This window comes from Entelurus aequoreus, linkage group LG08, assembly GCF_033978785.1.
Source record: "Entelurus aequoreus isolate RoL-2023_Sb linkage group LG08, RoL_Eaeq_v1.1, whole genome shotgun sequence".
Lineage (NCBI taxonomy): Eukaryota > Metazoa > Chordata > Actinopteri > Syngnathiformes > Syngnathidae > Entelurus > Entelurus aequoreus.
The window spans coordinates 12,854,947-12,872,028 of record NC_084738.1 but is presented as its reverse complement, the minus strand read 5'-3'; the positions used below and the strand labels follow the sequence as shown (position 1 = coordinate 12,872,028).

General features: G+C 37.6%; 1 protein-coding gene across 1 annotated transcript; it reads left to right on the top strand.

Moving 5' to 3' along the window:
* LOC133655422 (large ribosomal subunit protein eL19-like) lies at positions 1-9,955 on the top strand. The gene is made up of 5 exons (XM_062055578.1): positions 1-49; positions 6,207-6,313; positions 6,395-6,517; positions 9,445-9,676; positions 9,770-9,955. Exons 1-5 carry the CDS (start codon positions 45-47, stop codon positions 9,891-9,893), a joined length of 591 nt encoding a protein of 196 aa, XP_061911562.1. The 5' UTR covers positions 1-44; the 3' UTR covers positions 9,894-9,955.
* The last annotated feature ends 7,127 nt before the right edge of the window (positions 9,956-17,082 follow it).

Below are 17,082 nucleotides of genomic sequence, written 5' to 3'. Positions count from 1 at the left end.
CGCGCTGCTCTACTTCCGCCCTGAACGTCAAGCTAGCCGCAGCTATGAGGTAAGTTTGGTGTTCAATAATCAAATATGGTCTGTTTATAAGGTCTAAAGGTTTACGTCACCATTAACTGAATTGTTAAAGACCTTAGTGAAGGTGGCACTTTAGTCTTGATGTGAATTAAAGCGAGGATTTGGCCAAATTGCGCGTTGAGGTCCAATGCTAGTTAGCCAGCTAGCAGCAACTTCACAGACATGTCATAACATAGCCCCAACTTTTCTGTATTGTACATTTTGACATGCACTTATTTATAATGCAATTAACTTATTGTTTCGTAGATCAACATTTTGACCATTATATATATTTAAAAGGGTCAATGTTTTGAGTTAGTAGCAAACAATTCATGCTGTAATAACATATTTTGAGCAGGGGTTCTTAACCTTTTTGACCTCGGGGCCCAACTTTTCCACTACTGAGGGTCCCGGGGCCCACTCAAATATTAACACTGAATTAGCAACTCTTGATTTGAATCGTATTCAGTAATTTAGTCTAGCCTACATACATTTTACAACCTTGTCAAATTATTTCAAATAGAGATGTCCGATATAATCGGACATCTCTATTTGAAACCGATAAATGCTTTAAAATGTAATGTTGGAAATTATCGGTATCGATTTCAAAAAGTAAAATGTATGACTTTTTAAAATGCCGCTGTGTACACGGACGTATGGAGAAGTACAGAGCGCCAGTAAACTTTAAAGGCACTGCCTTTGCATGCCGGCCCAGTCACAGAATATCTACGGCTTTTCACACACACAAGTGAATGCAAGGCATACTTGGTCAACAGCCATACAGGTCACACTGAGGTTGGCCGTATAAACAACTTTAACACTGTCACAAATATGCGCCACACTGTGAAGCCACACCAAACAAGAATGACAAACACATTTCGGGGCGGTGTAGCTCGGTTGGTAGAGCGGCCGTGCCAGCAACTTGATGGTTCCAGGTTCGATCCCCGCTTCCGCCATCCTAGTCACTGCCGTTGTGTCCTTGGGCAAGACACTTTACCCACCTGCTCCCAGTGCCACCCACACTGGTTTAAATGTAACTTAGATGTTGGGTTTCACTATGTAAAGCGCTTTGAGTCACTAGAGAAAAAGCGCTATATAAATACCATTCACTTCACTTCACTTCACATTTCGGGAGAACATCTCCGCATCGTAACACAACAGAACAAATACCCAGAACCCCTTGCAGCACTAACTCTTCCGGGACGCTACAATATACACCCCCAGCTACCCCCTAACCCCCACCCACCTCAACCTCCTCATGCTCTCTGAGGGAGAGCATGTCCCAAATTCCAAGCTGCTGTTTTGAAAAAATAAAAAATAATGCACTTTGTGACTTCAATAATAAATATAGCAGTGCCATGTTGGCATTTTTTTCCATAACTTGAGTTGATTTATTTTGTAAAACCTTGTTACATTGTTTAATGCATCCAGCGGGGCATCACAACAAAATTAGGCATAATAACGTGTTAATTCCACGACTGTATATATCGGTATCGGTTGATATCGTAATCGGTAATTAAGAGTTGGACAATATCGGAATATCGGATATCTGCAAAAAAGCCATTATCGGACATCTCTAATATCAAACCATGTGTTTTATACACAAAGATTATGTATTTAACAAATACAAATTAGGCTTAGGTCAGGCTGATGAGAAAAATAAGTAATGATGAAAAATAAATTTACATACAATTATTTTGTGCTAAAATAAACTAAATAATGGATATGTTTAAACTGTCAATAAAATTAAAGTATATGACTTTAGTCATAATTTTTGTGCTTAATCAACTGCTCAATGACTTTAGCTTCTGACTTCTTCTGTTTTTGATATTGTCATTACTGCCGCAAGTGGTGGAAAAGTGTGTTGCAACTGAGTACCGCTGCGGCCTATTCGGACCGCAGCTGAGAAACAGATATTTCTTGGTCGCGGCTCTAACAATGGGCCCCATGGTTAAGAAACCCTGGAGTATAGGGTATGATTTGCCTCAAGATATCCTTTATTCATCCATAAACTGATATTTTTTTTCCATTTTGAGATAGTATATTAACACGTGTGTCTAGAAATCAATTTTAAACCCAATATCAGACCAGGGGAAAATAACCCTTCTTTTAACTAAGAATTTTAATATAAAATGGATATTGGAAAAAAGTCAAACTCAACAAAATAGGTTGAATGATCGACGATCGTGATACATTTCAGGTTGATCACAATAATGATATCTGTCTATTACCTGACACCTTCTATGTTAGCTACTTCTCTTTGTTTATAATGTCTATTTTCTGCTGGATCTACTCTCTATTTTATGCTGCAGCTGTTACATATACTGTAATATTGTACATGGTAATTGTTATATATTGTACATATGATATAAACATAATATAATATATCGGTATATATTATATACTGTACATATTATGTAAATATTACATATGTTATATTTTATATTGCTACTACAGTACATTTTTAGTCTATTTTATACCTGCATTGTCCTTTCCATCCTTACACTTTCCATCCTTCGTAACTGAGCTACTGTGTGGAACAATTTCATTTGTGGATCATTAAAGTTTGTCTAAGTTTAAGTCTAATAATAACCTGTTAAGATTAACGTGATCAAACTTGGCAGGCATATCCGTTACAACAGCCAAACAGAGTCCGGAAAAAACAAAAACACAATCGTAGATGTGAACAGAATGACCCAACTTAAAGATAAACACGCAGCTGAGAGCAGCAAAATAAATGTTTGCCGTGACTTTGAGTTATTTATGGCCCAATAAAAACAGAATTTACTATTGAATGTGGAAAATCACAAAAACAGATGTCATTTGACGGAAATGTCATCGTAAAGACAAAGTTGAGTGAAGTAAGGGTGAGAATGTTGTGTCTGTGGACTGAGCACTTCAAACATGGAAGCCCTGCACCCTTCTCAGGCCAGCTCTCTGTCACTCATACTTCCAAACAGCCACATCAAACACGCGTGTGTGAAAAAGCTCCAAAACTAACTCAAACACAGAACCAAACAGCGCCCTAATGTCAGGTGCTATTCCTTTTTTTGTCCATTTTAATGTCATCCAAAATCCGTGTGAAAAATTATTGTTACTTATTCATTAGTATTACTACTGCTAATGCTAGCGAGATGGCTAACCAAATCTAAAAAAAATCTCATTTGGTAAGTTGATAACTTGACAGTTTCTAATAATACTAAACTGTAATTTGGCCGCCATTGTTTTAACAATAACTTACACCTTTGTGTGCTTTCTTTCACGTGAAAGCATGTAAACTTAAGGTATTTGTTGGTACGGGTTTATCTTATTGTGCTTTATTTAATTAGCTTACTTTACTCAGTATGTCGTAATGTTGAACTAATTTCTAGTTTCAGTCTTTAAGCACAGATGCTATGAAACTAGGGGTTTAAAAAAAAAAGGTAATATTGGGGCTGCAACGATTACATTGATTATTTCAGTTGGAAAAAAAGCTTTGGTTTAAATTAGGGCTGGGCGATATATCGAATATACTCGATATATCGCGGGTTGGTCTCTGTGCGATATAGAAAATGACTATATCGTGATATTCGAGTATACGTTCTCGCGCAGTTGCTTTTAGTTGCGGGCATTACACTACATGCGTTTCTCACTCTTTCCTGTCCCTCCTTCTCACAGAGTGGTAAAACAAGCGCACCTTCTTGCATACGTCACATACTGCAACGTGCAACGTCATACGCTCTCGTGGAGCAGAGAGGTCGCGGCATGGTAACATTAGCTGTGATGCTAGCGGTGCGATGAGAGTGGTAATAAGAGAGAAAGAAGGTGCGAATCTGGTAACAAATGAAGAATAATTATTCCCTAGAAAAACAGCAGAGGGTCCATCGTCTGGCGGTGGTTTGGCTTCAAGCGGGAATATGTCGAACAGACAACCGTAATATGTAGAGTATGCGGCAAAAGCGTTGCTACAAAAAGTAGCACCACTGCTAATGTGTAGCATCATTTGAAAAGTCACCCGCTAGAGAATGAAGAGTGCTTGAAACGCCGCATGTCAACATCTCTGTTCGGTGCCACACCAACAAAATGCCCAAGCAATCATTTCCACATCAACACCGTATGAAAAAAAAAGAGTCTAAAACAGAAGGAGATAACGTCCGCAGGAACCTACCACATAGCGAAGGACATACACTATTTGATTTCTTATTATGCAGCTCATTTTTATTTGAAAGTTATTGAAATATCTTGTGTGACATCATGCACAAAAGTGCACTTTATTTGTTTTTAACTATTGTAGCGGCGTCCTGTACAAAAAGTGCACTTTAATTTATTGTTGTTTTGATATGTCATCTTAGTGACATCATGCACAAAAGTGCACTAATAGCTTGTTTTAAAATGTTTTTGACAATCTTGCACTTTCTGTTTTGGAAATGACATGAATGTTTGTGCCACTGCTTAATAACTGTTTAATAAATACAGTTTTTGTAAATTGACTTAGTTGTGATTTCCCTCTCTGCATGAAAGTTTAAAATAAGCATATAATAATGCAGTATAAAAAAGAATGTTTTAATGTAGACACATAGAATCATCACACTGCTGTGATTATAGGCATCAAGTGTTCATTCAAGGCTAAGGCAAAATATGGAGATATATATCGTGTATCGTGATGTGGCCTAAAAATATCGAGATATTAATAAAAGGCCATATCGCCCAGCCCTAGTTTGAATTCTGATGATACGATAAATCGTTTAAGTGTAACTACCAGTAATACAAATTGATAAAACCTGGACCGCATGGAGTTCCCGGAACTTTAAATATCTGGACGTAGATTTCGCACGGCCACTTAAATGGAGCGCACGTAGTGTGCCAATTTAGGGTCTGCATCCTTCGAAGGGCGAATTTTAAGGCTGCTTGCGTCACAACGCTGCGTGAAGGCTGTCCCAATTAATTCAAATTCGAATGGTCCTCCAAATACAGCCGACAAATGCGCCCTCCTTTCCCCTGTATTCGGAGGATGCACCGCGACTATCCTTCATGGCCACCCATATCCCAAGATGCTTTGCGCGCCTTTGTTCAACCCGGATCTTTTTGACGATGGCGGCAAATACAAGCTGCGGCACCGGCAGCGAATACATTTTCAAATGTAAGTATCCTCCGCAGGCTAGACTGTCCCATTTAACGGGTGACGCATCCTTCGGCGGTGCCTCCGAAGGTCCAGCCTTCTGAGGCTGCGTAGGCCGGGTCCTCCGAAGGATGCAGACCCTGAATTGGGACACAGCTCGTATTGGGGAGATTTGAAAGAAACTTTTTTTTAAATTTATGCACACATTTTAAAAATGCTATTTCAATGTTGATGATGTGCATTTATTAGAAAAAAAAGAATACAAGTTATGGCAAGCCAAAAAATAAGCATCAAGGCTAAAATAGTCTGATCAGATTATTAAATTAATCGAATAAAATAATTGATAGCTGCACCCCTACTTTGTGTTAATCGAAATGGGATGATATGAAAAAAAAAATCATGATCATTTTTTTGCCATATCGCCCAGCCCCTACAACAGATGTATGGAAATACTTGCTATAGTAGTTTACCTTCAAAGCCAGGCGAGGCCTCGGGCAGTTGGTTTACTCTGTAGACACAAAATAATCATGTATCGCATTCATTTTTTCTCCGCCAAAAGAAAACAGAATATACAGCATTGACTGGGGCCAGGTCTGTGTAGGCCATGATGTGCGTTTGTGTCAGTTGGCCACTTGGCGTCATGGCAGTGTTGGCTTACCCCCGCCCTTTTTCTCTCTGCAACCAAACTGGCTGTACTGCTGTGAATGACTGATGACAAGATTTGTTGTCCGCCAATAGCGAGACGGTGTAATTTTCCTTTGACGCCCTACACCAAATGCGTGCAACAATTACAGAATCATGGTCAATCGTAGTGTTTATAAGGTGGGTTTTATCTGACTGATTTACACCATTTCAAGACTTGTATGCAGTTTAAAGCCTGCACTTTTGACGCCAGTTAAACCGGAGCGTTTGTATCCACACAGACTTTGTATGCGAGGCTGTGCACTCCTAAAAGTTAAGCTTTGAATGCATCCAGTATGTTTGGATCACATTAATGCCTGCTGAGGTGTAATTGCAAGTAACAACGTCCCATTTAAACCTGTTTACCCAGTACGCTCAGGCTGCAGAAGCGCCTGGCGGCCAGCGTCTTGTCCTGTGGCAAAAAGAAGGTGTGGTTGGATCCCAACGAGACCAACGAGATTGCCAATGCCAACTCCCGTAAGTTTATTGCCGTACAGCCGAAGTGTAGTTACTATGTCGCCGTTTAATCACAGACTTTGCCCAATATTTGTTTGACAGGCCAGCAGGTCCGCAAGCTGGTGAAGGATGGCTTGATCATCAGGAAACCAGTGGCGGTCCATTCCCGCGCTCGCTGCCGCAAAAACACGCTGGCACGCCGCAAGGGTCGTCACATGGGCTATGGTGGGTGGCTTTGCTTGATTGCTTTTAATGGGGGGGATTTTGCCAATTATTCACAATCCTAATGAGACAAGAACATGTTTTTTAAAATGCAATCTAACGAGTAAATAAATGCTAGCAAGAGTCAGCTAACAATGGAGGTAATGGAATTCGCTCTTTTACGCCTATAAAGCGCTCTAAAAAAACTCCTTAAACATTTTATATACACGCTGTAAGTATATATGTAATCTAGTTACAGGCCCATTCATAATAACATTAACCTATTTTGGTCATTTTAAGCATACAGCTGCGGCTTATTTTTCCAGATGCATCACAACATTCACTTTTACCTTCAACAACAACGCGTCTACTAATCCTGGCTGACTTCATGAGCGCCAACGACGAGTACTTTGGGACACAAGATGATCCAGAACCTTATCTTTTTGAGCCTGAACACAAGGAGGATGAGCAACAAGTTTTAGAACCTGAGTGATAAGCCGATCCAGCAAGTAGCAGTATTGCTAAGTGTTAAACAAAGAATACACACTACGAACATAAAACTATCACTTACTGTACAAGGTCTACTCTTATTGAGATGCTGACTGATGGGATATTCATACCTTTCAGATGACATTAAAAATGAATCATAATCCATAATAAAACCTTTTTTTTATTTTATTTAAAGTTGGCGCAAACGAGCGTCTTTCCGTGTCTGTGGACATCTCCTGGTCTAAGTTGAATGTCAAAATTGACCAACTTCTCAGTTTATGGCAACATCCTTCCACTATACAAGTGAGAGGCATGATTTATACTGGGGATGTCCGATAATGGCTTTTTGCCGATAACCGATATTGTCCAACTCTTAATTACCGATACAGACATATACAGTCGTGGAATCAACACATTATTATGCCTAATTTGGAAAACCAGGTATGGTGAAGATAAGGTCTTTTTTTTTTAAATTTATAAAATAAGATAAATTTAAAAAAAATTATTGAATAAAAAAGAAAGTAAAACAATATAAAAACAGTTACATAAAAACTAGTAATTAATGAAAATGAGTAAAATTAACTGTTAAAGGTTAGTACTATTAGTGGACCAGCAGCACGCACAATCATGTGTGCTTACGGACTGTATCCCTTGCAGACTGTATTGATATATATTGATATATAATGTAGGAACCAGAATATTAATAACAGAAAGAAACAACTCTTTTGTGTGAATGAGTGTAAATGGGGGAGGGAGGTTTTTGGGTTGGTGCACTAATTGTAAGTGTATCTTGTGTTTTTTATGTTGATTTAAAAAAAATTTTTTTAAAAAACCCGATACCGATAAAAAAAACGATACCGATAATTTCCGATATTACATTTTAAAGCATTTATCGGACAAAAATATCGGCAGGCCGATATCATCGGACATCTCTAATTTATACATTTAGAATGAACTTTTACCAACTCAAAGGTGATGCTGCAGCTCAGTGTGTCAAGAGCAGGATAGTTGCCTCCATAGACATCTTATAAGTAGACGCAGCATTGGCTGCTGTGACGCGAGAAATTGGGACGCCATCTTGAAGTGGTCACGAGGAGCCGGCGAGCAGCCTAAACTGACAGTTGACAGGTAGAAAACCAAATTGGTGTTCAGCGTTTTCCTGCTCAAATGAGCGGACTGTTGAAAATAGGAATCGGGGGATTACTTTTCACAAGTAAGATTTAACATTAACGTACTATTGGTTGTATTTTGTGAAAAGAATATTACCACAGAGTTGAGAAGGAGCGAAGATCTTCAATAGTACCAAAATCGTAGCCGCTAGCAAACAAGGGTATGACCATAATAGAATTGCTTGTCAATGAAATTAATTACATTTAAAAATGTCATACTTGAATAACATAAAGTTGAAATAAATGATGAAGATAAAGATTGTAAGACAGAATTTGGTTTTATTCTGAATCCAGTGAAACAGATTGGTGGTTTTAGCTGATATAAAGACATTCAGGTGTTTATATATGTTTAAGTATTTGGCAGACACTTTTATCCAAAGCGACATACATAAAAAATTCCTTGTAAAACAATCACTGTAAACATCATTTAAGGGAAGAATGTAATACAAAGTGTCAAGACAGAATAAACTCTCTGCTGGTACAGCAACAGAGATACAGTCTATAGGTCCCTAAAATATATAGATATCTAATGTATTCATACATTGTTTATGTACTATATACGCATGTATATATGTATAACCTAATCATATTGTTTCTTCAATTTAGAAATATCTGACCGTTTTTCCCCCCTTCTCTGGGATTATATTCCCAGTTTTGATCTCGGACGTCTGGTCACTTATAGCATATAAGGATATTATATTACTGTTAAGCAAACTATGAATAATAAAACACGGCAAAACATGTGTCCTTTATCATAGCTACACGTATGACAAAAAAACGCGTGAAAATCAGTGGTATTCAGGGAGGTAAGAGGAATTAAATGCGCTGACAGTTCATTGCTCCTGCCAAATGAATTGCACTGAGTGGGGCGGATCACCACTCCAAGATGGCGGCCCCGCGTCTCGTCAGCGCCAGTAGGCAGTAGCGGTCGATGCTGCGTCTACTTAGAAGATGTCTATGGTTGCCTCTCTATGATCACAATGCCGCTAAAAGTAGTTCCTTGACTTTAGCGCTTATAATAATATCGCTGACACTTGATTAATATTCAGGTCATGACATGTAAATGTAGTATTGGTGGTGGTTTTTGGATGTTTTGAGTGCTTTATGGGCGCAATAGACTAACCCCATTATCTGCATTGTTAGCCACCTCGTACTTGCTGTATATTACAATTTAGAATGCATGAAAAAAGAAAGACGTTCGTGTTCTTGTTTTACGTAGGGATTGTGAATGATGAGCAAAATATACAGAAACCCCCCAGAAGCCTACTTTTTTGACACTTCCTCACACTGCAGGTAAGCGGAAGGGTACCGCCAACGCCCGTATGCCAGAGAAGCTGATTTGGATGCGGCGCATGAGGATCCTGCGGCGTCTCCTCCGCCGCTACAGGGAGTCGAAGAAGATCGACAGGCACATGCACCACAGTCTGTACCTGAAGGCCAAGGGTAACGTGTTCAAGAACAAGCGCATCCTCATGGAGCACATCCACAAGCTGAAGGCGGACAAGGCTCGCAAGAAGCTTCTGTCGTAAGTCACCCAGATCTGTCCTATTCCTGGTAAAAACTCCATTTAGGAACCCGTGCACTCGTTAACTGTTTTTGCTGCGTTGTGATCATCCAGTGACCAGGCCGAGGCTCGCCGTACAAAAACGAGGGAGGCTCGCAAACGCAGAGAAGAGCGTCTGCAGGCCAAGAAGGAGGAGATGATCAAGAACTTCTCCAAGGAGGAAGCGGATGCCAAGTAGTAACGCCTAAAAAAAAAACACTTTTAAAAGCTTTTTGTTATTAATAAATTGGATAAATATAACTGGATTTTGTTCTTATTTTATCATGTATTAGATGGAAGTCTGTCAATATTCAGAGCATCCTTGAAAAGTCTTAATTTTTCCAAGTATCCCAGAATGACACGCAATCTTTAAATCTGTCAGAGTGTCTGCCCTGAGATCGGTAGGTCGTGAGTTCAAACCCCGGCCGAGTCATACCAAAGACTATAAAAATGGGACCCATTACCTCCCTGCTTGGCACTCAGCATCAAGGGTTGGAATTGGGGGTTAAATCACCAAAAATACTCTCTCCTTTTTCTAATGTAGATCACGGATTTGTATTTTAAACCACCTCGGATACTATATCCTCTTTAAAATGAGAGTCGAGAACGCGAAATGGACATTCACAGTGACATTTATCTCCACGACAATACATTGGCGAAGCACTTTAGCTACGGAGCTAATGTGATAGCATCGGGCTCAACTGCAGACAGAAACAAAAGAAATAAACCCCTGACTGGAAGGATAGACAGAAAATCAACAATACTATTAAACCGTGGACATGTAACTACACGGTTAATGCTTTCCAGCCTGGCGAAGCTTAACAATGCTGTTACTAACGACGCCATTGAAGCTAACTTAACAACGGGACCTCACAGAGCTATGCTAAAAACATTAGCTATCCACCTACGCCAGCCAGCCCTCATCTGCTCATCAACACCCGTGCTCACCTGCGTTCCAGCGATCGACGAAGGACTTCACCCGATCATCCGTGCGGTCGGCGGCTAGCGTCGCATAGCGCGTCTGCTATCCAAGTCAAAGTCCTCCTGGTTGTGTTGCTGCAGCCAGCCGCTAATACACTGATCCCACCTACAGCTTTCTTCTTTGCAGTCTTCATTGTTCATTAAACAATTTGCAAAAGATTCACCAACACAGATGTCCAGAATACTGTGGAATTTTGCTATGAAAACCGAGCTTTTTATATTGGATACAATGTGTCCGAATACTTCCGTTTCAACGATTGACGTCACGCGCATACGTCATCATACATAGACGTTTTCAACCGGAAGTTTCGCGGGAAATTTAAAATTGCACTTTATAAGTTAACCCGGCTGTATTGGCATGTGTTGCGATGTTAAGATTTCATCATTGATATATAAACTATCAGACTGCGTGGTCTGTAGTAGTGGCTTTCATCCATCCATCCATCCATTTTCTACCGCTTGTCCCGTTCGGGGTCGCGGGGGGTGCTGGAGTAGGCCTTTAATAAATAATAGCGTTCACTCTCAAATACTTTTTTCAAAGATCTCTTGCGTATGCACGTGAGTCCCCGCAAGGGATGGGCTGCCATTAAAGCCACTCCTTTTACATTTTATACTGAAGTTAATTAACTCATGTTTTGCTTATGGTGAAGGTTTATATTCACATTGGAAATAGCAAACCACCAAGTTTAAGTAAATAGTATTTCAGTTTGAGCACATAAGATAAGGCAGAGCTGGATTGGATCATTTCACGTAGGAAAGAGGCCCTAATTGGGACTTCGGATTGCAAAAAAAAGTCGAGAAGAGACTACATGTTTAGCTTAATGCCAACATTTATGATATGACCTGCATCTGTTGTCATTCCAGACACTTACACACGAACATCTCCTTTTATGGTCATTGTATGCTGTCCTGACTTAGCACACACCTAGCGACAGAGAGGAGGAATAAAGTTAGGAGAGCCTCATTTTTTTAACTCAACCTCCTCCAGGTACTGCAGTCCTGTATAATGACGCTCGCTCTCTTTTGATCCAGCCGCACTGCGTGTCACCCTTCAGTCCGGACGAGGATGACACGACCAGAAATACAAATCAAAACAATTAACCTATGTCACTAATTGTGACATACAATTTGTTAAAATGTTTAATTAAACCACTATACTATCCGTTGCTGGTCTTACATATTTTTGTTTTCAAATGTTTAACTTCGTATCGGTGACACACAGCAGCTTTCAGATAATGGTGCGTTCAAAACTGCTGGGAAATAGGAAAAAACTACATTTGGAGCTTCCGGGTAATGACTTGAAATGGTTCCCTTTATGGTAATCTAAAACATGGCAATACGACTGTTGAGTATTAAGGAATAATATATTAACACAGTTTAGTTTAGACTAAACTAAACTGTATTCATATATTATTCCTTAATACTTAAAAAAAGTGCACTCTTAGACCGCAGCAAATAATGTGACGTCACCAAAAATGGCACCGCCCTTTTTGGGGGAAATACGCCAATTAATAATACTATACTAAAGTTTAGTATAGTATATAGTATATTGCCCTTTTTGGGGGGAAATACGCCAATTAATAATACTATACTAAACTTTAGTATAGTATTATTAATTGGCGTATTTCCCCCAAAAACTTTAGTATAGTATTATTAATTGGCGTATTTCCCCCAAAAAGGGCGGTGCCATTTTGGGTGACGTCACATTATTTGCTGCGTTTTAAGAGTGCACTTTTCATCTTATATTTGTCTGAAAAAACATCTTAGATGTGTCGAAGTTATATTTAAAACGGTCCAGCAAGAATTTAAATCGGACTTCATTTAGTTGGATGACACCCTGCCAAGTGAGTGTTTGTAGCTACTCTCCAACAGGTGGCAGCAGAGAACATACACAAATGATTCCATCACAGCTCCTACACTACAACTTCAATTAATGCTTACTTAACTTTCTAAAAAAAAAAGCTTAATACATTTCCCGAGCTATTACAAGTGTGACAATTTAAGTGTTACGTGATAAAAAATTATATTTATACATACATACAATAGAGGAAGAGTAATTTGTTCGTATATATTATCACACATCCATCTACGCTCTTTTGGATAGCCAAAATATTAAAGCAAAAAAATAAAACATCCATCTAAGATAAGCAATGATGATTCAGACATTACTGGAGGAGAAAACAGGGCTGCTATTTGGTCGCTTGGTTAATCTACTTCTTCATTACCGGCAGGCACTGCTATTTCCTGAAGCATGAGCCTTAATAGGATTAGATGAGGAGAAGGAATATGAGCTTTGATGCTCTCCGTTACGCTTGGCCTTCAACCTGACCGCCCTCTAAAAGTTCACAAGACCCTCACAAACTCATTGAGCTATTGTCTTTTTTACATCCAATACATGTAACAATAGTAACGAACGTCATTATCCAGCACTCTGCTTTGTGTGGTTTTTTTGCGGGTCACACAATGAACTACATAGGTGAAAAAGTGTGACGCTAACCATAGAACGCCAAGTGGAACTTCTATTGTGTACAATATGAGCAATACAATAGCCACTGCATTCTTGTATTAAAATGTTTAAACCGTACATAGCATGTAGCATAACAGCTAACGACGAGCATGGAAACACAAACCTCGCCAATAACTTGTTTTGTTGACTTGTTAGTTTTCTCAAGTAGTATTCAAACAGACATCTTTCTTCCTTTTTAGACAATACTGGACAATTTGAAATTTCGAACGACTCCTCCGTATCAAGTGTCATTAAAGGGTGAGTAATGTCATATTATTTCAGTTTTATTATTATTAATTTTAGAGTATTTGTTACATCATTAATAAACATTTCTGTCAATATGCCAAAGTCAGCCAAACTATACTGTGGGTGGCAACTGTTATATATATATGTATATATATATATATATATATATATATATATATATATATATATATATATATATATATATATATATATATTCGTTAGGTCAAGAAAAAACATGGAGGCTATTCCATCCCTACAAGCCTGTTTTGCAGGTTTCCCTGCTCTTCAAATCCCCTGAAAAGCAGTGAAACTTGCAAGAAAAAACACAGAGGCTATTTAATCCCTACAAGCCTGTTTTGCCGGGGATTTGAAGAGCAGGGAAACTTGCAAAACAGGCTTGTAGGGATGAAACAGCCTCCATGTTTTTTCCTGACCTAACGAATATTCCGCTCTACCCCGGTGTTGAGCACTGTCTAACGGATAAACCACAGTAACCTCAGCTATATATATATATATATATATATATATAAATAAGTATATATATATATATATAAATAAGTATATATATATATATAAATAAGTATATATATATACTGTATATATATATATAAATATATTTTAAAAATATATATATATATAAAAAAAAATGTATATATATATATATATTTTTTTTTAAATATATATATTTGTATATATATACAGTATATATATATATATACAGTATATATACAGTATATATATATATACAGTATATATATATATATATAAATAAGTATATATATATATAAATAAGTATATATATATACTGTATATATATATAAATATATTTTTAAAAAAAAAATATATATACAAAAAAATGTATATATATATATATTTTTTAAAATATATATATTTATATATATACAGTATATATATATATATATATACAGTATATATACAGTATATATATATGTACAGTATATATACAGTATATATATATATATATATACAGTATATATACAGTATATATATATATATATATATATATATATATATATATATATATATATATATATATATATATATATATATATATATATATATATATATATAAAAGACAGACGTTTCCTTTAACTTGGACACACACATCTATACCTTTGGCCATTCTAAGACAGTCATTTCCAGGAGTTATCTCACCCTCTAAAAAGTTTTTAATAATGTTTTCCAATGTTGTAAAAATGTGTAGAATAAATGAAATTACATTTCAACATTTCTGTCAACGAAGATTTGCGTCAGCCTGCGGCACGTAGTCATTTTGATAGTAGGCTAATATAACTAATAAAGACACTTACTGTATATCATGTGTCGTCTTCATTTTCACACATGTAAGACTTTAAGTAATTTTGATAGTAGGCTAATAAAGCTAATTAGCCACGTATATCATGTGTTGTCTTCATTATAACACACAAGACATTTAAACTCATTTTGATAGTAGGCTAATATAGACACTTACATCACATGTTGCCATCATTATAACACTTATGTAAGACTTTAGTTTTTTTGCGGCTCCAGACAGATTATTATTTTGCATTTGCGGTCCAATATGGCTCTTTCAACATTTTGGGTTGCCGACCCCCGCACTAACCTGAGGACACAGAACTGGAACTTCCTCCGATAAAAATGTGATAAAAGGGTTTTATTATCGAGACAGTTTGACCCTGGAACAGATGATTTTCTCTGGGAAAAATCGTTTGACTTTTGAGCTTCCAATTTCTCTTCTTGCTTGGACATCTGCTCTATAAATAAATACGTGGTAAAAAGGTGACGCTTCAAGGCAAACACAAATAACAAGAAAAAAGGAAAAATAAAACAGCTAAGGCAGATGGATGGGGGAAAATGCATTAAAAAAACCGCTTCATTAAATATTAAATGAGTCTTTCATCAATAATCAGATTAAAATGCAAATGATAAACACGCCATTAATTTCTCACTTTGGCCAGAACGGGAGAACTTCAATTCGTGCCAGGGTTAAAAATGCAAAAATAATTAAAGTGTTTATCTGATCTTACGTTTACAGGTTGTAAAGTCCAATTACTGCTGCTAGAAAGGAAACAAGATGAATAAGAGAGGAGCGGAATCAAAACAAGCTCAAGGTTACACATCAGCGGGCAGTCACTTTATGTTTGGAAGTAAATCCATCACATCGAACAATGATTTGCAATTTTGTTTTTGTACAAAACCCAAAACCAGTCAAGTTGGCACGTTGTGTGAATCGTAAATAAAAACAGAATACAATGATTTGCAAATCCTTTTCAACCTATATTCAATTGAATAGACGGCAAAGACAAGATACTTAACGTTCGAACTGGAAAACTTTGTTATTTTTTGCAAGTATTTTCTCATTTGGAATTTGATGCCTGCAACATGTCTCAAAAAAGCTGGCACAAGTGGCAAAAAAGACTGAAAAAGTTGAGGAATGCTCATCAAACACTTATTTGGAACATCCCACAGGTGAACAAGATAATTGGGAACTGGTGGATGCCATTATTGGGTATAAAAGAACTATTCGGATTGTTATAGGCGCAAAGTTTAAAAGCCAGCATCTGTGATGGTATGGGGGTGTATTAGTGCCCAAGACATGGGTAACTTACACATCTGTGAAGGCACCATTAATGCTGAAAGGGTCATAAAGGTTTTGGAGCAACATATGTTGCCATCCAAGCAACGTTATCATGGACGCCCCTGCTTATTTCAGCAAGACAATGCCAAGCCACGTGTTACAACAGCGTGGCTTCATAGTAAAAGAGTGCGGGTACTAGACTGGCCTGCCTGTAGTCCAGACCTGTCTCCCATTGAAAATGTGTGACGCATTATGAAGCCTAAAATACCACAACGGAGACCCCCGGACTGTTGAACAACTTAAGCTGTACATCAAGCAAGAATGGGAAATAATTCCTCCTGAAAAGCTGCAAAATTTGGTCTCCTCAGTTCCCAAACGTTTACTGAGTGTTGTTAAAAGGAAAGGCCATGTAACACAGTGGTAAAAATGCCCCTGTGCCAACTTTTTTGCAATGTGTTGCTGCCATTAAATTCTAAGTTAATGATTTGAAAAAAAAATAAAAATAGTTTCTCAGTTCGAACATTAAATATCTTGTCTTTGAAGCCTATTGAATTAAATATAAGCTGAAAATGATTTGCAAATCATTGTATTTTCTGTTTTTATTTACGAAATACACAACGTGCCAACTTCACTGGTTTTGGGTTTTGTACAAACAAACAAAAAAAGGTGCAATAAAGCAATACTAAGGAACAATTGTGAGGGTTTTTTTGGCTCCTATGCTCTCCGTACTCTTGTGTAGTGTCTTATGGTGAAGAAATCCAGCATTTGCCTCTGAAATAATTATTTCCGGACGATAATGTTAGCATTGATGCTAGCACTTGACACAATATGAGGTGTCCCGGCTGGTACACTGCTAAAGCCGGGGTGTCTTATATACTTCATTTACAGCAGTTTTTTAGGAAGGTGGCCTTTATTTCTGACTTGAGGATGTCAAGTTTAAAACAAATTCAAATCTGAAGATTGCAGGAAATATAACAATATAGAAAATGTATATTCTTATATCAATATTTGACCCATTTCAGGACCTAATAATACCAACTTAAAAAATGACATTAT